Source organism: Oncorhynchus kisutch, linkage group LG23, assembly GCF_002021735.2.
Source record: "Oncorhynchus kisutch isolate 150728-3 linkage group LG23, Okis_V2, whole genome shotgun sequence".
Lineage (NCBI taxonomy): Eukaryota > Metazoa > Chordata > Actinopteri > Salmoniformes > Salmonidae > Oncorhynchus > Oncorhynchus kisutch.
In genome coordinates, this window is record NC_034196.2 from 18,429,478 (window position 1) to 18,451,010 (window position 21,533).

The following is a 21,533-nucleotide window of genomic DNA, read 5'->3' on the forward strand; positions in this document are numbered from 1 at the left end:
TCACAAGTTTACATACACTCAATTAATATTTGGTAGCATTGCCTTTAATTTGTTTAACTTGGGTCAAACTTTTCTTCCACAACCTTCCCACAATAAGTTGGGTGAATTCTGGCTCATTCCTCCTGACAGAGCAGGTGTAACTGAGTCAGGTTTGTAGGCCTCCTTGCTCACACACGCTTTTTCATTTCTGCCCACACATCTACTATAGTATTGAGGTCAGGGCTTTGTGATGGCTACTCCAATACCTTGACTTTGATGTCCTTACGAAATACATGATGCCATGTATTTTGTGAAGTGCACCAGTCCCTCCTGCAGCAAAGCACCCCCACAACATGACGCTGCCACCCCCATGCTTCATGGTTGGGATGGTGTTCTTCGGCTTGCAAGCTTCACCCTTTTTCCTCCAAACATAACCATGGTCATTATGGCAAAACAGTTAGAATTTTGTTTCATCAGACCAGAGGACATAACTCCAAAAAGTACGATCTTTCTCCCCATGTGCAGTTGCAAACTGTAGTCTGGATTTTTTTGAAATGGGACAAAATTCACCCGACTTATTGTGGGAAGGTTGTGGAAGGCTACCTGAAACGTTTGACCCAAGTTAAACAATTTAAAGGCAATGCTACCAAATACTAATTGAGTATATGTAAACTTCAGACCCACTGGCATTGTGATGAAAGAAATAAACAATTAAATAAATTATTTCACTTCTATTATTCTGACATTTCATATTCTTAAAATAAAGTGGTGATCCTAACTGACCTAAAACAGGGAATTTTTACTAGGATTAAATGTCAGGAATTGTGAAAAACTGAGTTTAAATGTATTTGGCTAAGGAGTATGCAAACTTGCGACTTCAACTATATATATATATATATATATATATATATGTATATATATATATATACTGTATATATATATATCTATTTCTCTCTCTCTCTATATATATATATATATATATATATATATGTATAGTGTATACTAATAATTTTGATCAAAATCTTTCTCTTTCAATCGCCCTTCTTCCATGTGACATTGGATTTTATTAGCAAGTAGTTGTATCTGTTTTCAGCCAAGATGGAAATGTTAAAGCTTGCACACATCAGTGTCACACCTTTCTGTCTAGGCCACTCCAGGATTCATGTCGAACATGTGCTTTGTGGCTAAACCCATAAAGTGTGTGTGTGATATCATCGGAAGATCCCACCAGCCGAGTTCCTGCTAGCGCTTCTGTGCACAGGAACACATGGCTGAAGGTGTTAAATTCTACTGGTGCACGTGACTGAGCAGCTTGTGCTCTCTCACAATACAGTCTTAGAAATAAAGGTGCTTTCTAGAAGCCTTTTAGGTTCCAGGTAGAACCCTTTTTGGATCCTGGTAGAACCATTTTGGGTTCCATGTAGAACTATTTCTACAGAAGGTTCTACATGCAACCAAAAAGGGTTCTACCTGGATCCAAAAAGTGTTCTCCTAGCCAAAGAGCCCTTTTGGAACCCTTTTTTTCTAAGAGTGTACAAAAAACAAACATTTCCAATTTCACTGTGTGAAAACATATCTTTGCACAGTTAATGACTAGAGCTCTGAGAGATTACTATCAGGTAGTTACAGATTGTGTAAGGACATTCATTTGATAACAGCAATACAAAAAGCACTATATTTTTGCAACTGTCTGCAGGCACTGCTATTACAAAATTGTGTAAAAGTTCTACTGTTAATAAATCAATAACATTATTGTCCCCGCTGTGGTTGTGATGCTGTGTTGGAACTGTAGAAGAAAACAAGTTATCACCGGTTTAGTATTACCCTGACCCATCTCTCTGTGTCTCTGTGTCCAGTGTTCAGCACCATTGGCAATATTTCAACACCATGGACAGCTCATCTTGTACTCCCCACCTGGTTCAATCAACCAAATGCTGCAACGTGCAATTTCTGCCTTGCCCTTTATGAGAAGGCGGTAGTCGGCCTGAATGCCAGGGCAATTTATATATGTAATTTTCTGTTTTTACAGAAATTACGATAGCCTCTCATTATTCTTTGAGGAAACAGAATAATTATTAGGTTCCTCTGTATATACTTGTACAGTATACAGAGCGATGCTGTTGCTTCACTGAATATTGGCCTGGGCCACCACATGCAACCCAACCATTATTGTGGGGTGCATTCAACGTAAACTACAGTTGTATTGATACATTTCTACAGAAACGCTCCGGAAGTGCTCTATTTTTTTTTACTAGTCTAGGTATTTGCATAATGTGTTCCAGTATTCATAAAAATGTTATGAAATCCAGTTGTCTACTTGAGAGATGAGGTAGGTAATACATCATGCATTTGTGTGATTTTCTCAAAATGAAACCAGTGATTAAATTTAAGTGTTGGAAGATATCAAGGGCAATATGCAGAACATTATTCCTATTTATGAATTTTTAAATGAGCTTGTCGGTCTCCTACAAAATAATCTACTGCACCAGCAGTTCTGTTTGACAACACTGCGGATAATTTGCCCAGAACAGACATAAAACCAATTCTAAGTAAGGCACAGCCAGAGCCGGAAAAAGCTGCATTTTAAGAATTTGGATTTTTACAATCAATACAGTTTTCTGTCAAGGCATAGTTTGAACAGATACACTAAGCTAGACAGAACGTAAAAAACTGTATATGAAAAAAATGGAAATGACTAGCAACATTAGCTACACTGTAGAGGAGTCATAGGTTGATCTGAACAAAGCTGGAGCACAAAGCAGAGGATTAACAGTTACGGTCCTAACACAACCATGCGGCCCCTTTTATTACAAGGGACATGGGCGAGCCTACGATGAGTAAAAAGAGGTGGATTTCCAGTTTAGGGGTTTTCATGTTTTATGCGGTACTAAAATGAGCCGGTGTAATTTAATGCCCCATTCAATGTAATGCACTTTATTGCACCAGTGGATTAAATAATGATTATTTTGGGAATTTGTGGCTACACAATGGTCTATTAATCTTTGATGAAACTGTATCTTATGAGGCGAAGCGGGGCATCACAACGAGCGGCGAGTGTTAGCGAGGAGTCGTGAACGCTTGGCCGCCGCCCGCACTAGCTCATCCATCAACATACCAAAAACTCTGGGAGAAAGAGCGAGACAGCAAAGTCACGGGCACAGGACACTTTTCTGCATTCATGGGCCACTTTTTAGCATTCATGGAAGCCTGAGTCCTGCCACAGTGTATGTATGTTATACGTGAGGGAAATACCTTAGCCTATGATGCAATCAGATTAGCTGGTATTCAAGGTCCTATTTATTTAGTGGCAGAGTGAGTCAGAGGGCTTACTGTGAATTATGTGCACTGACGGAGCATGAAGTTAGAGGTTATCAAACAGTGGCAAAATAATTCTGATATTTGCCTCCATTTTATTAAGTAAATCTTTAGTTAAACTCCTTGATGTGCTGCCTCTCTGGCTTCTGATGGTTTGCTGTGCTACCGAAACATTATCCAGGACTCATTTAGCTATTACACTGGAGGGAGACTAAGTGTTTCAGGGTGGCATCATTTTAGCATAAAAATAAGTTGTTTTACCTAAAGTGCAAGACATTTTTATAGACTCATTTTATTACACAGATTTTTTTCATTTTGATTTGTGGTACAGGAGACCATAAGATAGGGCAATTAGGCAATTATGACTGAATAAGAGTGAGAGATGGGGAATAAGAAGTTTGCAGAGAGAGAGAGAAATGGATGTGGGACAGAGAGGGTGGTTTGCTAGAGAGAATAAGACAGTGAGAGTGAGTCAGAGAGAGAGACAGAGAACATAATGAAGAGAGGCAGAAAGAGAGAGAGTCCTCTGACTGGCTGAGCAGTGTCTGTGTGAGTCCTGCGGTCTGGGCAGTGATTCTGTAATATCTAAAGGAGAATGAGTGGCCCTGGTGCTAGGAGGGAGAATAAGGGGGTTGAAAAACTCTGTGTTATTTTGCACTCGGCCGCTGGCACTGCCTCTGTCAGCGAGCGGCGTCGATCCGTGAACTCGCCATCTGGATTCCCCCACAAATCACATTAAATTTTAGGGCCCAGGAATACATCAAGCTAAATGAATATTGGCTCCGGGGGCCGCAGACAGGCCTGATGGTAAAAGAGCCCTTTGCAATCCAACTCTTTGTGGTCAGATATGATCCATCCATCCATCCCTCTCTTCCTTTCTCATCCACCCCTGTTCGGCACTGGGACTGATGAGGACGACAGTTGTGAATGGAGTATTCTGTCACAGAGTGAATACAGAGCAAAGTTACACAGTGGGATTAAATGTTGTGAGAATACTGAGACACAGAGCGGAGTAGCAAGATACAACATGAACTCATAGAAATCTGTGTATGCCTATACACTACTGACATAGACCTCGGGTCGAAACGTTGCACTCAATAAAACTACGGGAGCATTCAACAGTGTGCATTTATCTTTCTTTTCTCTCATAGAGGAAGGTTGCATTGTACTGTTTTAACCTTACCTATAGATGGACATTGTTTCATTTATTTGTCAAGTTACACGAAAGGAAAGGCATTACTTTGTATTATAAGGAAAGCTAACCACAGGTAGGTTTAGTTCTTGACAATATTTATTAGCAAATGATGAGCTTAATGTATTTTGAATTAAGCTTCATTTACTTTGAAGCCACCCACCAGTTTTCAGTTGAGCTTTTATTTAGTGGATTTAATGAACAGCATACTCATATTGATTCTCCAACTGTTTATTTGCTGTTAAGATTTTGTTAGATACAAGAATGTATAAAAATAGATGGCTGCACTGAGCAAAATAAAACACATATTAGCATTTTATTTCATACTGTGTCTCTTTGCTGATTTTAAAGCCCAGTTTTCATATTTGGGTAAAACGCAAGTAAATCAATCAAATCAAAGTTTATTGGTCGCATACACAGATTTGCAGGCGTTACCGCAGGTCCCAAAAAAAACATGTTATTTGTCACATGCGCCGAATACGACAGGTGTAGACCGTACAGTGAAATGCTTACTTACAAGCCCTTAATCAACAATGCTTTAAGAAGCTTTAAGAAAAAAAGTGCTATGTAAAAAAATAGATAAAAGTAACAAATAATTAAACAGCAGCAGTAAAATAATAGCGAGGCTTTATACACGGGGTTCCTGTACAGAGTCAATGTGCGGGGGCACCGGTTAGTCAAGGTAATTGAGGTAATATGTACATGTAGGTAGAGTTAAAGTGACAACGAATAGATAATATACAGAGAGTAGCAGCAGCGTAAAAGAGGGGTCTGGGTAGCCCTTTGATTAGCTGTTCAGGAGTCTTATGGCTTGGGGGTAGAAGCTGTTAAGAAGCCTTTTGGACTTGGCACTCCGGTACCGCTTGCCGTGCGTTAGAAGAGATAACAGTCTATGACTAGGATGGCTGGAGTCTTAGACAATTTTTAGGGCTTTCCTGGTATAGAGGTCCTGGATGGAAGATTGGCCCCAGTGATGGTAGTGCGTACAGCCCAGTACGTCTGTAGTGCCTTGCGGTCGGAGACTGAACAGTTGCCATCCATGCAGTGATGCAACCAGTCAGGCAGGATGCTTTCGATGGAGCAGCTGTAGAACATTTTGAGGATCTGAGAACCCATGCCAAATCTTTTCAGTCTCCTGAGGGAGAATAGGCTTTGTGGTGCCCTCTTCAAGACTTTCTTAGTGTGTGGACCGTGATAGTTTGCTGGTGATGTGGACACCAAGGAACTTGAAGCTCTCAAGGTGAAGTATAATCCAAGTATGGAAACATAATTAGTTCAATCACTCAATAGCACATTAACAACAATTTTTTTTTTCAGAGGCGCTGTTTGCACTAAAGTCAAAGCTATTACGAATATATTGCCTTGACAAAATGCAGTTTTATTTGAGGAAGAAAAATCTATTAAGTTATTGTCTTATACATTGGCTTGTATTTTCCGTGTGAAGAGGTACTTTCCGTCCAACCATCTCCAGATTACCAAAGCTAGGTCACCGCAAACATAAGAGAGGCAATTATCCATTCAGTGTGTTGCCAAACTGTTTACACACACACACACACACACACACACACACACACACACACACACACACACACACACACACACACACACACACACACACACACACACACACACACACACACACACACACACACACACACACACACACACACACACACACACACAAGGAGCAAGTAATACATGACTGCTGTGTTAAATAAACCAAGACACAACAGGACAGCAGGCATCAATCACTGTTCCATTTTGTCACATCATGAATAGCCCTCCAGAGAAAGTCAGCTCAAAGTCAAACAAGGGCAAACTTTTAAACCAACTTCATCAATATGCGTACATGTACAGAATCTGTCATGACAAACTGCAGCATGAAAACCCCATCAGTGACATTGAGGCTGTATTGGTTTAAAGGTATAGACACACAAAAAAGTATGATAAGGTACATGAAAGTTCAAGAAGGCATTTCTGCATGAGGAAAAAAAAGTTAGGGTTCAAGCGGTTCTCCTGTGAAGTAGTGACCCGCGACATACACCTAGTTTCCTGAAACGGGTCACATATTATGGCAGGAACAGCTCAAATAAGCAAAGAGAAACGACAGTCCATTATTTTAAGAACATTTCAAGAACTTTAAAAGTTTCTTCAAGTGCAGTCGCAAAAACCACCAAGTGCTATGATGAAACTGGCTGTCTTGAGGACCTTCGCAGGAAAGGAAGACCCAGAGTTACCTCTGCTGCAGAGGATAAGTTCATTAGTTACCAGGCTCAGAAAGCGACAATTAACTGCCCCTCATTTTGCAGCCCAAATAAATGCTTCACAGAGTTCAAGTAACAGACACATCTCAACATCAATTGCTCAGAGGAGACTGCGTGAATCAGGCCTTCATGGTTGAATTGTTGCCAAGACACCACTACTAAAGGACACCAACAAGAAGAAGAGACTTGCTTGGGACATTAGACCAGTGCAAATCTGTCCTTTGGTCTGATGAGTCCAAATTTGTTGTGTCTTTGTAAAACAAAGAGTATGTGAACGGATGATCTCCACATGTGATCTCCCCGGCCAGGCACGACTCCAACACCATCATTAAGTTTGCAGACGACACAACAGTGGTAGGTCTGGTCACCGATAACGATGAGACAGCCTATAGGGAGGAGGTCAGAGACCTGGCCAGTTGGTGCCAGAATAACAACCTATCCCTCAACATAACCAAGACTAAGGAGATGATTGTGGATGACAGGAAGAGGAGGACCGAGCACGCCCCCATTCTCACCGACGGGGCTCTAGTGGAGCAGGTTGAGAGCGTCAAGTTCCTTGGTGTCCATATCACCAATAAACTAGAATGGTTCAAACACACCAAGACAGTCGTGAAGAGAGCACGACAAAGCCTATTCCCCGTCAGGAAACTAAAAAGATTTGGCATGGGTCCTCAGATTCTCAAAAGGTTCTACAGCTGCAACATCGAGAGCATCCTGACTGGTTGCATCACTGCCTGGTACAGCAATTGCTCTGCCTCCGACCGCAAGGCACTACAGAAGGTAGTGCGTACGGACCAGTACATCACTGGGTCAAAGCTGCCTGCCATCCAGGACTTCTACACCAGGCCGTGTCAGAGGAAAGCCCTAAAAATGGTCAAAAACCCCAACCACTCCAGTCTTAGACTTCTCTCTACTACCGCATGGCAAGCCGTACCGGAGTGCCAAGTCTAGGACAAACAGTTTTTACCCCCAAGTCATACGACTCCTGAACAGGTAATCAAATGGCTACCCTGACTATTTGCATTGTGTGACCCCCCCACCCCTCTTTTACGCTACTGCTACTCTCTGTTTATCATATATGCATAGTCACTTTAACTATACATTCATGTACATACTACCTCAATTGGCCCAACTTTGCGGGCTATCTGTATTGTGTCCCACCACCCGCCAACCCCTCTTTTACGCTACTGCTAATCTTTGTTCATCATATATCCATAGTCACTTTAGCCATATCTACATGTACATACTACCTCAATCAGCCTGACTAACCGGTATCTGTATGTAGCCTCAATACTTTTATAGCCTCGCAACTGTATATAGTCTTTTTTCTGTTGTTTGTATTTCTTTACTTACCTAGAGTTCACCTAATACCTTTTTTGCACTACTGGTTAGAGCCTGTAAGTAAGCATTTCACTGTAAGGTTTCACTGTAACCTGTTGTATTCGGCGCACGTGACAAATAAACTTTGATTTGATTTGTGTGGTTCCCACCGTGAAGCATGGAGTAGGGGGTGTGATGGTGTGTTGGTGCTTTGCTGGTGACACTGTCTGTGATTGATTTAGAATTCAAGGCACACTTAACCAGCATGGCTACCACAGCATTCTGCAGCGATACATCATCCCACCTGGTTTGTGCTTAGTGGGACTATCATTTGTTTTCAACAGGACAATGACCCAACACACATCCAGGCTGTGTATTGGCTGTTTGACCAAGAAGGAGAGCGATGGAGTGCTTCTTCAGATGACTTGGCCTCCACAATCATCAGACTTCAACCCAATTGAGATGGTTTGGGATGAGTTGGACCATAGAGTGAAGGAAAAGCAGCCAACAAGTGCTCAGCATACATGGGAACTCCTTCAAAACTGTTGGGAAAGCATTCCTTCTGAAGCTGGTTGAGAGAATGGCAAGACTGTGCAAAGTTGTCATCAAGGAAAAGGGTGGCTACTTTGAAGAATCTCAAATATAAAATATATTTAGATTTATTTAACACTTTTTTTGGTTACTACATGATTCTATATGTGTTATTTCCTAGCTTTTATGTCTTCACTATTATTCTACAATGTAGAAAAGTTCAAATAAAGAAAGACCCTTGAATGAGTAGGTGTGTCCAATCTTTTGACTGCTACTGAATATAGATTTTGAACCTGTATCTCAGCATTTCTACACTGACACAGATGTACAGGTTAAACTTTCAGTTCAAATGCAATTTCATACCAACCTCCCTTTTCAAAACAGCATAACTGTGTTTTAAACATGTTTCTTATGAACCATTTCCCTTTGTGTTCCAGGTCTCCAGGTCATCTTTCCAGAGTACCTCCAGGAGAAGTTTGTCCAGTCAGCTCTGAGCTACATCATGTGTAACGGGGAGGGGGAGTACGTCTGCCGGAACAGCCAGTGTATCTGCATGTGTTCTGACGAGTACCCACAATGCAACTGTCCCATCACCGACATCCAGATCATGGAGAACACCCTGCTGGGACAGGCGGAGTCATGGGCAACCTCCTACAAGGACTTTGAGAACTCAGGTAAGCAGGGAAGGATATTTGATAGCAAATTCTAGTTTACTGTAAGTCTTGTTAGTCTACTGTACAGTCTACTATAGTTTTGTTCGGCCATGTGTCTTCGTCCACAAACAATAGGGGTGTGGTAATCGAAGTTGCTGTTGAGTACCTGTAACAGATGAATTAACATTATGCTAAATTATTTTGTTATTTTACCCCCTTAAACTATAAACTTAAATAAAGTTTAAATAAAAATAAAGGAAAAACTTCCTAGCAAGTCCAGAACCTTGGAAAAAACCTAGAGAGTAACCAGGCTATGAGTGGTGGCCAGTCCTCTTCTGGCTGTGCCTGGTGGAGATTATAACAGAACATGGCCAAGATGTTCAAATGTTCATAGATGACCAGTAGGGTCAAATAATAATAATCACAGTGGTTGTAGAGGGTGCAACAGGTCAGCACCTCAGGAGTAAATGTCAGTTGGCTTTTCATAGCTGATCATTCAGAGTATCTCTACCATTCCTGCTGTCTCTAGAGAGTTGAAAACAGCAGGTCTGGGACAAGGTAGCATGTCCGGTGAACAGGTCAAGGTTCCATAGCCGCAGGCAGAACAGTTTAAACTGGAGCAACAGCACGACCAGGTGGACTGGGGACAGCAAGGAAACATCAGGCCAGGAAGTCCTGAGGCATGGTCTTAGGGCTCAGGTCCTCCGAGAGAAAGAAAGAAAGAATAAAGAAAGAAAGAAAGAAAGAAAGGAGAAAGAGAGAAAAAAGAGAGAAAAATAGAGAGCATAATTAAATTCACACAGGACACCGGATAAGACAGGATAAATACTCCAGATATAACAGACTGACCCTAGCCCCCCGACACATAAACTATTGCAGCATAAATACTGGAGGCTGAGACAGCAGGGATCTGGAGACACTGTGGCCCCATCCAACGATACCCCCGGACAGGGCCAAAGAGGCAGGATTTATCTTCTTGGTGACAGGGGGGCAGTATTGAGTAGCTTGGATGAATAAGGCGCGCAGAGTAAACTGCCTGCTACTCTGTCCCAGATGCTAATATACAGTGCCTTGCGAAAGTATTCGGCCCCCTTGAACTTTGCGACCTTTTGACACATTTCAGGCTTCAAACATAAAGATATAAAACTGTATTTTTTTGTGAAGAATCAACAACAAGTGGGACACAATCATGAAGTGGAAGGACATTTATTGGATATTTCAAACTTTTTTAACAAACAAAACTGAAAAATTGGGCGTGCAAAATTATTCAGCCCCTTTACTTTCAGTGCAGCAAACTCTCTCCAGAAGTTCAGTGAGGATCTCTGAATGATCCAATGTTGACCTAAATGACTAATGATGATAAATACAATCCACCTGTGTGTAATCAAGTCTCCGTATAAATGCACCTGCACTGTGATAGTCTCAGAGGTCCGTTAAAAGCGCAGAGAGCATCATGAAGAACAAGGAACACACCAGGCAGGTCCGAGATACTGTTGTGAAGAAGTTTAAAGCCGGATTTGGATACAAAAAGATTTCCCAAGCTTTAAACATCCCAAGGAGCACTGTGCAATCGATAATATTGAAATGGAAGGAGTATCAGACCACTGCAAATCTACCAAGACCTGGCCGTCCCTCTAAACTTTCAGCTCATACAAGGAGAAGACTGATCAGAGATGCAGAAAAGAGGCCCATGATCACTCTGGATGAACTGCAGAGATCTACAGAGATCTACAGCTCATCACCCTGAACACACCATCCCCACTGTCAAACATGGTGGTGGCAGCATCATGGTTTGGGCCTGCTTTTCTTCAGCAGGGACAGGGAAGATGGTTAAAATTTATTGGAAGATGGATGGAGCCAAATACAGGACCATTCTGGAAGAAAACCTGATGGAGTCTGCAAAAGACCTGAGACTGGGACGGAGATTTGTCTTCCAACAAGACAATGATCCAAAACATAAAGCAAAATCTACAATGGAATGGTTCAAAAATAAACATATCCAGGTGTTAGAATGGCCAAATATGCACTTTATAGAGCAAAACATACATGTATTGTGTAACATGAAGTCCTATGAGTGTCATCTGATGAAGATCATCAAAGGTTATTGATTCATTTTAACTCTATTTGTGCTTTTTGTGACTCCTCTCTTTGGCTGGAAAAAATGGCTGTGTTTTTCTGTGAGTTGGTGGTGACCTAACATAATCGTTTGTGGTGCATTCGATGTAAAGCATTTTTGAAATCAGACACTGTGGCTGGATTAACGAGAATTGTATCTTTAAAATGGTGTAAAATACTTGCATGCTTGAGGAATTTTAATTATGACATATTTGTTGATTTGAATTTGGCGCCCTGCACTTTCACAGGCTGTTTCAGATTTTTGCAATGTTACGTAGATGAAAAAAAGTTGTCCTTGAAACAGTCTTGATATGTTCGTCAACAGAGAGATCATGGTCCAGAGTAACGCCAAGGTCCACAGTTTATTTGAGACGACTGTACAGCCATCAAGATTTATTGTCAGATTCAACAGAATATCCCTTTGTTTCTTGGGACCAAGAACTAGCATCTCTATTTTTTCTGAATTTAATAAGTAGAACATTTTCCGCCATCCACTTCCTAATGTCTGAAACACAGGCTTCCAGGCAGGCTAATTTTGGTCCTTCACCATGTTTGATCGAAATGTACAGCTGTGTGTTGTCCGCATAGCAGTGAAAGTTAACATTATGTTTCTGAATGACATCTTCAAGAGGTAAAATATATAGTGAAAACAATAGTGGTCCTAAAACGGAGCTTTGAGGAACACCGAAATTTACAGTTGATTTTTCAGAGGAGTAGGGTCCAGTATGCAGCTTGAAGGTTTAGAGGCCATGATTATTTTCATAAATGTGTCAAGAGATATAAACTCAGCAAAAAAAGAAACATCCCTTTTTCAGGACCCTGTCTTTCAAAGATAATGTGTAATAATCCAAATAACTTCACAGATCTTCATTGCAAAGGGTTTAAACACTGTTTCCCATGCTTGTTCAATGAACCATAAACAATTAATGAACATGCACCTGTGGAACGGTCGTTAAACCTCTTAAGGAGGCTGCGAATTTTCGCAGCTTTTTGTTAAAAATCACGCAACATTTCAGCGTCCTGCTACTCATGCCAGGAATATAGTATATGCATATGATATGTGTGTGTGTATAGAAAACACTCTGACGGTCTGGTATTCGGGGTGTTGCATGCTATCAGATAATAGCTTCTCGTGCTTTCGCCGAAAGGCATTTTACAAATCTGACTTGGTGGCTAGATTCACAACGAGTGTAGCTTTAATTCAGTACCTTGTATGTGTGTTTTAATGAAAGTTTGAGTTTTATCGAAAACTTTCGGTGGCGCTCTAAAATTTCCGCTGATTTGATCCCGCCACAGGGACCTTGTCCATAAGAAGTTTAAGACACTAACAGCTTACAGACTGTAGTCAGTTAAGGTCACAGTTATGAAAACTTAGGACACTAAAGAGGACTTTCTACTGACTCTGAAAAACACCAAAAGAAAGATGCTGAGGGTCCCTGCTCCTCTGCGTGAAGGTGCCTTAGGCATGCTGCAAGGAGGCATGAGGACTGCAGATGTGGCCAGGGCAATAAATTGCAATGTCCGTACTGTGAGACGCTTAAGACAGAGTTACAGGGAGACAGGACGGACAGCTGATTGTCCTCGCAGTGGCAGACCACATGTAACAACACCTGCACAGGATCGGTACATCCGAACATCACACCTGTGGGACAGGTACAGGATGGCAACAACAACTGCCCGAGTTACACCGGGAACGCACAATCCCTCCATCAGTGATCAGACTGTTCACAATAGGCTGAGAGAGGCAGGACTGAGGGCTTGTAGGCCTGTCGTAAGGCAGGTCCTCACCAGACATCCCCAGCAACAACATTGCCTATGGGCACAAACCCACCGTCGCTGGACCAGACAGGACTGGCAAAAAGTGTTCTTCACTGACGAGTCACGATTTTGTCTCACCAGGGGTGATGGTCTGATTCACGTTTATTGTCAACCGAGGCCTATATTCTGGAGTGGGATTGATTTGGAGGTGGAGGGTCCATCATGGTCTGGGGCTGTGTGTCACAGCATCATCATACTGAGCTTGTTGTCATGGCAGGCAATCTCAATGCTGTAGGTTACAGGGAAGACATCCTCCTCCCTCATGTGGTACCCTTTCTGCAGGCTCATTTTGACATGACCCTCCAGCATGACAATGCCACCAGCCATACTGCTCATTCTGTGCCTGATATCCTGCAAGACAGGAATGTCAGTGTTCTGCCATGGCCAGCGTAGAGCCCGGATCTCAATCCCATTGAGCACTTCTGGGACCTGTTGGATCGGAGGGTGAGGGCGAAGGCCATTCTCCACAGCTATGTCATGGAACTTGCAGGTGCCTTGGTGGAAGAGTGGGTAACATCTCACAACAAGAACTGGCAAATCTGGTGCAGTCCATGAGGAGGAGATGCACTGGAGTACTTAATGCAGCTGGTGGCCACACCAGATACTGACTGTTACTTTTGATTTTGACTCCCCCCCTTTGTTCAGGGACACATTATTTAATTTCTGTTAGTCACATGTCTGTGAAACATGTTCAGTTTTTGTCTCAGTTGTTGAATCTTGTTATGTTCATACAAATATTTACAAATTATAAGTTAGTTGAAAATTAACATAGTTAACAGTGAGAGGACGTTTCTTTTTGTGCTGAGTTTATTATTAAAAAACTTGAGTGTCTCCCTTGATCCTAAGTCCTGGCAGAATTGTGCAGACTCAGGGCAACTGAGCTTTGGAGGAGTACGCAGATTTAAAGAGGAGTGTAACTTGCTTTCTAATGATGATGATCTTTTCGTCAAAGAAGTTCATGAATTTATCACTGCTGAAGTGAACGCCATCCTCTCTTGGGGAATGCTGCTTTTTAGTTAGCTTTGCGATAGTATCAAAAATACATTTTGGATTGTTCTGATTTTTCTCAATTAAGTCGGAAAAATAGGATGATAGAGCAGCAGTGAGGGCTCTTTGATACTGCACGGTACTGTCTTTCCAAGCTGGTCGGAAGACTTCCAGTTTGGTGTGGCAGCATTTCAGTTCCAATTTTCTAGAAGCTTGCTTCAGAGCTCTGGTATTTTCTGTGTACCAGGGAGCTATTTTCTTATGACAAATGTTTTTTTGTTTTTAAGAGTGCGACTGCATCTTGGGTATTATGCAAGGTAAATTGAGTTCCTCATTTAGGTGGTTATTCCTAAAGTAAAGGCAGAAACAAAGGTACAATTTTTGCCTAACACTTTCTCTCGCTGAACTTCTAACACGAGTGGGGTGGGCGTGGCTTCTTGGCAGTGATCGCAAGAGCAGCTGCTCACCGATTTGACAGCTCCAACACAGTTCCCCCTCTGACACCGCCAAAATATCCGCTATGCAGGTGTATGCAATGGCCGGTTATGGCTTGATCTGATTGAATCTAGGCCTAAGAAAGCAATAAAGAGGGATGCAAATGATAAGGATATCCCATGATTTAGCTCCTTTCTTGGCTTCCGTCACTGGTTTCCGTCTCTGGAGAGGCCAGTTATGACTGTACGTTTGCATATAGACCTCAGCTAGGCATTAATGGCCGATCTGTCATTCAGTAGAACAGAAGCAGGTCTTTACAGCATCCAATATCCACAGAAAACAGTGGTATAATGGTATATCCACTAACAGTAAGCTCTAAATTCATACTGTCAGCTGGTTTTTATCGGGCGTGCCTGCATTTTACGCGAGTCACCTTCTACGATAACTTCTTGGAGCCAATCTGCAATAAAGTGGGGATGAATAATTCAAGGTCCCATTGGAACATCTTCTGTTTTAGAAAAAGTCTCCAGGAGTTAATCGTAAACAGTCAATTCTCTCTACCACCTCAGCCAGGTTTCACTAAGCACGCCACAGCCTAAATGGGTGTGAGGATATATTGTCATTCAGTCAGATAGGGAAGCCACACACTATGCAATCAGTACAGCCTCCTGCATGAACCAAAGGTTGAAACGATAACTTCTGTTGATACAGCTTGCAAAATAGAACATGTGCCCTTCAAAACAGATGTCATCATTATAAAACAGTTACAATCAAAACACTATCTGCATTGTTTCAGTTGGAGAAACCCTCAACAAACCACTATATTCCAAATGCCTAGCGAATGACCCACATTGCTGACAGTTATTTCTGGCCAAACACTCAGTCACATCACCAAGCATCCCCTGTCTCATCCCCTACTGATCAAGTCAGAATAGTGAAGTACAGAGAAGGCTGGTTACTCCCAAAGGGAGTCGCTCAGTATCCACCTGACAGGGTTCGTACTTATATATTATTAACAAGTAATAAAAGGAGCCAAATAAAACCTGACAGCCATACATATATATATATATATTTATATATTATAGAGGACACACAAAATGAGTTTGAGTCGCTCAAGGTCATTGGCTGCAATGAATCCACTGAAGAGATTTCTAAGATGAAGTGCCTAGACATTTTTAAAACAAGGGTAGAAAACGGTGGATTCATATTCATCGAGAGTATTTTAGTTTGAGCAGATGTATCAACATGATAAATGCCAATGGTATTTTGAGAGCTTAATTCAAGGCATGTAATGCATCATGATGCCACTTAAGCTTCAGTTGAAACCCATGAGAACTGAAAGAAAAGATGACTGACCCAAAGTTGCACTGACAACAGACCGTCTTTGTCTGTTTCCCTCAATATCTCTTACTCACCCTCCCTCCCTCTCTCTCCCTCCTCCAGACGAGTTTAAGTCGTTCCTGAAGAGGCTGCCCTCCACCCACTTCCTACCGGTCAGCAGTGTCCACCTCCTCTGGGGCAGTGACTGGGACCTGCAGGCCCGCTACCGCCTGCTCCAGAGCTCCCTGGAGACCCAGAGGCTCAAGATCCAGCGCACTGCCCGCAAGCTCTTTGGCCTCAGCATCCGCTGCCACCACAACCCCAACCACCAGATGCCTAGGGAGAGGTGGGTCTCAGAAGCAGTAAAAAGGCATTATGTAACCCTTATAAGACTGCATTGTTTTGGATAATATAGCATTTTGATGCTGATGTTGTGGAACACGGTACCACTCAAGGGTGTTTTCACATATAGTCAGAGATAAACTTTAACATAGGTAGAGGTAGAGGAGTTTCAGTATTTTATTTCAGTGCTGCCTGTTGAAGTACTGTATGTGAATACTTTATGTGATGCATTTTGACTTTGAATTTGCTGGCTGCTATAGTTTTCTGTCCATAAAATCATATAAACACCCAATGAACCCCAGTCCTACCTAGTATTTCACTATTTAGGATGAAAGATTATCTAACCGTGGGAGATCTCTGGACAGGTCAGTGCACAATGTGCCATCACCTACTGTGGAGGAAGGAGTCAGACGCAGGAGACAGAGAGTTCAGAGTAGCGCTACTACTTTATTCACCAACCAGGTGAAAACTGACGCCACTCAAAACAAATGCCCCAAAAACACAGGGGAACTAAACAGTCCCAAAAAACAAGACATGTACATGAACAACCGTGACTTACAGGCGTGTATAATGAGTACACATAAAACAATCCAGCACACCCAGCATGCGGGCCGGCTGGCTAATAAAGCCCAACTAATAAACTTAATTAACAACAGGCGTAACTAATAAACAGACAAGGAGGGGGAGGAAAAGATCAGTGGCAGCTAGTAGGCCGGTGACTACGACCGCTGAGCGCCATCCGAACGGGAAGGGGAGCCACCTTCGGTAGAAGTCGTGACAACCCCAAAATATACCAGACGACATGGACTGAAATAACACACTAAATGCTTGACGTTAAAATATCCCAAAATGTGAGCTTGGATGAATGTCAATATACAAATAGAAAGAGAAAATCCACAAAATGTATGTTTTTGTGGTTAAGGAACAAGCAGCTGTCAACTGTCACTCAGGTAGAAGGAACACACCCAGCTCGGATGCATGCTTTGGCAAAGGGTTTGTTCGAAGGGTTTATCAAAGCAGTACATACTCCGTGCTCGGGAGAGCACACATCAAGGATGCCTGATGGTACTGTGAAGAGAAACTGTTTATTTATTAGTGTCTGTACTGTGTGTGTGTGTGTGTGTGTGTGTGTGTGTGTGTGTGTGTGTGTGTGTGTGTGTGTGTGTGTGTGTGTGTGTGTGTGTGTGTGTGTGTGTGTGTGAATTATTGTGTGTCTGTGTGTGCATGTATGTGTGTGTGAGTGAATGATTGTGTGCCTGTGTGTTTATGTTTGCGTGTGCGCATGCATCCGTGGAAGTAAGAGATGCAGTGTGTCAATAGGCATCATTTCCTTCAGACCAGTAGCCACATCGATGTTTCTTTTTGATACCACCAATACAGCATAAACTAGACATAGTGATATTGCTGTTTGTATCATGTTTTCTCTGGAGACATACAGTACACAGGGCTGATACGATGAATTAGTCCCTTGCTGTTGGGCTTAGTTTATATACATAAATAACTGATTTAACAATTTGTTTTTATATTCAAGTACACATATTAGCAGGTAGGCTGTGCACTCCCACAGCTTTTAGGATAAGTTAAGGTGAAATCTTGTTCTGAATTTCATCTAAATCTGTATGCAATATAGTACAATGCAACTCTATTTAAAAAGCACACAAATCCACACCAGCACCAGTACATCCAGCACTAGTAGTAGCAGCAGTAGACCTTGTTGTCCTGCTGCTCAGAATTGAACTGAGGGCCCAGCATCTCTGGTGGCATGGCCTTTGCCCTGAAGAGCCGAGTTGGAGAGAGAAAAGACTGCCTGTTACAACCAAGCAAGCCCTTCTACTGATCTACTGCCCACTGACGGGACACAGTCTATAATAATAGGGAGCAAGGCTGCTGTAGTCCCCCTCGGACTCCGGTAGTGGAGAGCCTTGGACAACTGCAGTAACAATATTAACAATATTAGTCCAGCCTCTCCAGGTTTGGACGAGGTTTCTCCGCAGTTTGACCCTACTGTGGAAGGCTACTTGGCTCCAGACCTGCAGGGGGAAACCCAGGGAGGACTTTGATGGTTGTGGCTTGACCTCTGTCTGCTCCCTATAGTCTAATTGATCATCTTAAGGATCTGACCCTTTTTTTTTCAATTTTCGCCTAAAATGACATACCCAAATCTAACTGCCTGTAGCTCAGGACCTGAAGCAAGGATATGCATATTTTTGATAGCATTTGAAAGGACACTTTGACGTTTGTGGAAATGTGAAATTAATGTAGGGGAATATAGCACATTACAACTGGTAAAAGATAATATAAAGGAAAAAAATGCGTCTTTGAAATGCAAGAGAAAGGCCAATATATGACTTAGGAATCTACGCGGAATTTAGATTTTGGCCACAGTATATGTGCAAAGCTTTAGACTAATCCAATGAACCATTGCATTTCTATTCAAAATGTTGTATAAAGACTGCCCAAATGTGCCTAACTGGTTTATTAATACATTTTCAAGTTCATAACTGTGCACTCTCCTCAAAGAATAACATGGTATTCTTTCACTGTAATCGCTACTGTAATTTGGACAGTGAAGTTAAATTAACAAGAATTTAAGCTTTCTGCCCTTATCAGATATGTCTATGTCCTGAGAAATGTTCTTGTTACTTACAGCCTCATGCTAATCACATTAGCCTATGTTAGCTCAACCGTCCTGCGGAGGGGACACCGATCCTGTAGAGGTTTTAAATCTCTACCAATAATCACTGTTACACAATCCACAGGCAATCTACACGCATAGCTGGACCGTACCCTTTTAAACATTGATGGTGTTTTTGCAGGGATAATGAGTGGAATATTCAAAGCAGCACAGAGTAGAGTTTCTTTTTAGCATGCTGTGGTACTGGATGTACTGCAGATCTAGGATCATGAGATTTTGTGTTTTACTGTGAGCCACTACGTTTTTCCTGGTCAGATCACATGGTCAAGAAATACTCCTGGCCCTCTGCATAAACAAATGACTACACAACCATGAGCCATGTGCGTAAATCATATTTTCATAGGCTTAAGCTTGAGCTACAGTGAAGGATGGTGTTTGCTTATTTAAGCCTGGTTGCCATTTCATGGAAACATACGCCATATCTCTAAGATAAATGTGTTATTCCATCAAAGAACCGACTGTAATTAAATGAGCAACCAAAGCGTGGCGTCCGTCTCTACATATGAAAGGCCTCAGATAAGTCTCTGTCCCTCAGTGATGGCTAGCTCTAATTGCAGTCATTTGTCATTTAAGTCATTCAGCAGAAGCTCTTATCAAATGCAACTTACAATATTGAGTGCATGCATTTCCATACTGGGCCACTGTGGGAATCAAACCCACAATGCTGGTATCATAAGCAGCAGTTTCTACCAACTGAGCCACACAGGACCTCATCAGCCTGGAGCTGTTAGACTGGAGGTGGAATGAGCTCACATTAGAAAAACATGAGATGTGTTACGAGGTAAAAACACTATGTTTTTAACGGTAACCAATATCAAATAGCATAACTCCCGACCAAGTAATCGGCATATGTGTCTATGTATCAAAGTAATTATCCTGAGACATGTTTACCAATTTGACTTTGACAGGGTTAAGGATGTTAAGATACACTACATGACCAAAAGAATGTGGACACCTGCTCGTAGAACATCTACTTCCAAAATCATGGGCATTAATATGGAGTTGGTCCTCCTATGCTCTTACAACAGCCTCCACTCTTCTGGGAAGGCTTTCCACTAGATGTAGGAACATTGCTGAAGGGACTTGCTTACATTCAGCCACAAGAACATAAGTGAGGTTGGACACTGATGTTGGGCGATTAGGCCTGGCTCACAGTTGGTGTTCTAATTCATCCCAAAGGTATTCGATGGGGTGAGGTCAGGGCTCTGTGCAGGCCAGTCAAGTTCTTCCACACCAATCTTGACAAACCATTTCTGTATGGACCTCACTTTGTGCATGGGGGCGTTGTTATGCTGAAACAGGAAAGGGCTTTCCACAAAATCGTCTAGAATGTCATTGTATGCTGTAGCGTTAAGATTTCCCCTCATAGGAACTAAGTGGCCTAGCCCGAACCATGAAAAACAGCCCCAGACCATTATTCCTCCTCCTCCAAAATGTACAGTTGGCACTATGAATTTGAGCAGGTAGCGTTATCCTGATATCCGCCAAACACAGATTCGTTCATCAAATTGCAAGATGGTGAAGCTTGATTCATCACTCCAGAGAACGCGTTTCCACTGCTCCAGAGTCCAATGGCGGTGAGCTTTACATCACTCCAGCCGACGCTTGGCATTGCGCATGGTGATTTTAGGCCTGTGTGCGGCTGCTCGGCCACACATAACCATAAATCAGAAAGCCAAATCCACTCATTTGAAGGGGTGTCCATATACTTTTGCATATGTAGTGCATGTCTGGTACATAATAACTCCCTTACATAAGAACTTCTATCAGTAATGAAATCACAGGCTATTTTTGTCCTCCAATGTAATGCACCAATAGGAAAATGATGTCATTCAATCATCAGTATCGTCAAATATATATCCTTCTCTGTATCTGTCTTTCTCTCTGTATGCTGTACCTCCCTCTCTCTTGTATTTCTCTCATTTTATCCTTCTCTCTTTCTTCTTCACTCATTCCCCTACACAGAAGGGGACTTGTGAGCTGTCTGATGCCCCGTTACAAACACTGAGATTGTGCTGTGATTCGCGAAAACAAACAGCATTCATTCCCACTAATTTCCAACTCATCCCCTGAGGAAAACTCAACCCGGTCACTTGTTTTGGAGGGAAATGAATAAGGAAAAATACAACTACCAGCATGATGCACTCAAACTGCATATTGTGGAAAGCAGTTATTTGATGGAACATATTTTACCCCCATTTTTCAGACAGTGGAGGCTCCTCAGAGGAGAAAGGGGAGGATCATCCTCCCAGTGAATTTCATAAAAATAAAAGTAGTGAAACATTAAAAAGTAAACTTTTTAAAATAAAAATATACTAAATATATTCACATCACCAAATAATTGATTAAAACAAACTGTTTTGCAATGAAGGTCTGCAGTAGACTCAACAGCACTCTGTAGAATAGCACAATGGTGTAGCCAGAGGACAGCTAGTTTCTGTCCTCCTCTGAGTATATTGATTTCTATACAAAACCTATGAGGCTCATGGTTCTCGCCCCCTTCCATAGAATTACACAGTAATTATGATGAGTTCCGGAGGATGTTTTCCAACCTATCAGAGCTATTG

General features: G+C 42.1%; 1 protein-coding gene across 1 annotated transcript in view; it reads left to right on the forward strand.

Moving 5' to 3' along the window:
- Nucleotides 1–21,533, forward strand: part of LOC109876024 (BMP/retinoic acid-inducible neural-specific protein 1) — a 154,746-nt gene that overhangs the window by 123,731 nt on the left and 9,482 nt on the right. The window contains exons 6-7 of the mRNA XM_020468503.2: nt 9,039–9,275; nt 16,053–16,275. Of these exons, the coding sequence (XP_020324092.1) occupies nt 9,039–9,275; nt 16,053–16,275 (460 nt within the window). The remainder of the gene's footprint in view (nt 1–9,038; nt 9,276–16,052; nt 16,276–21,533) is intronic.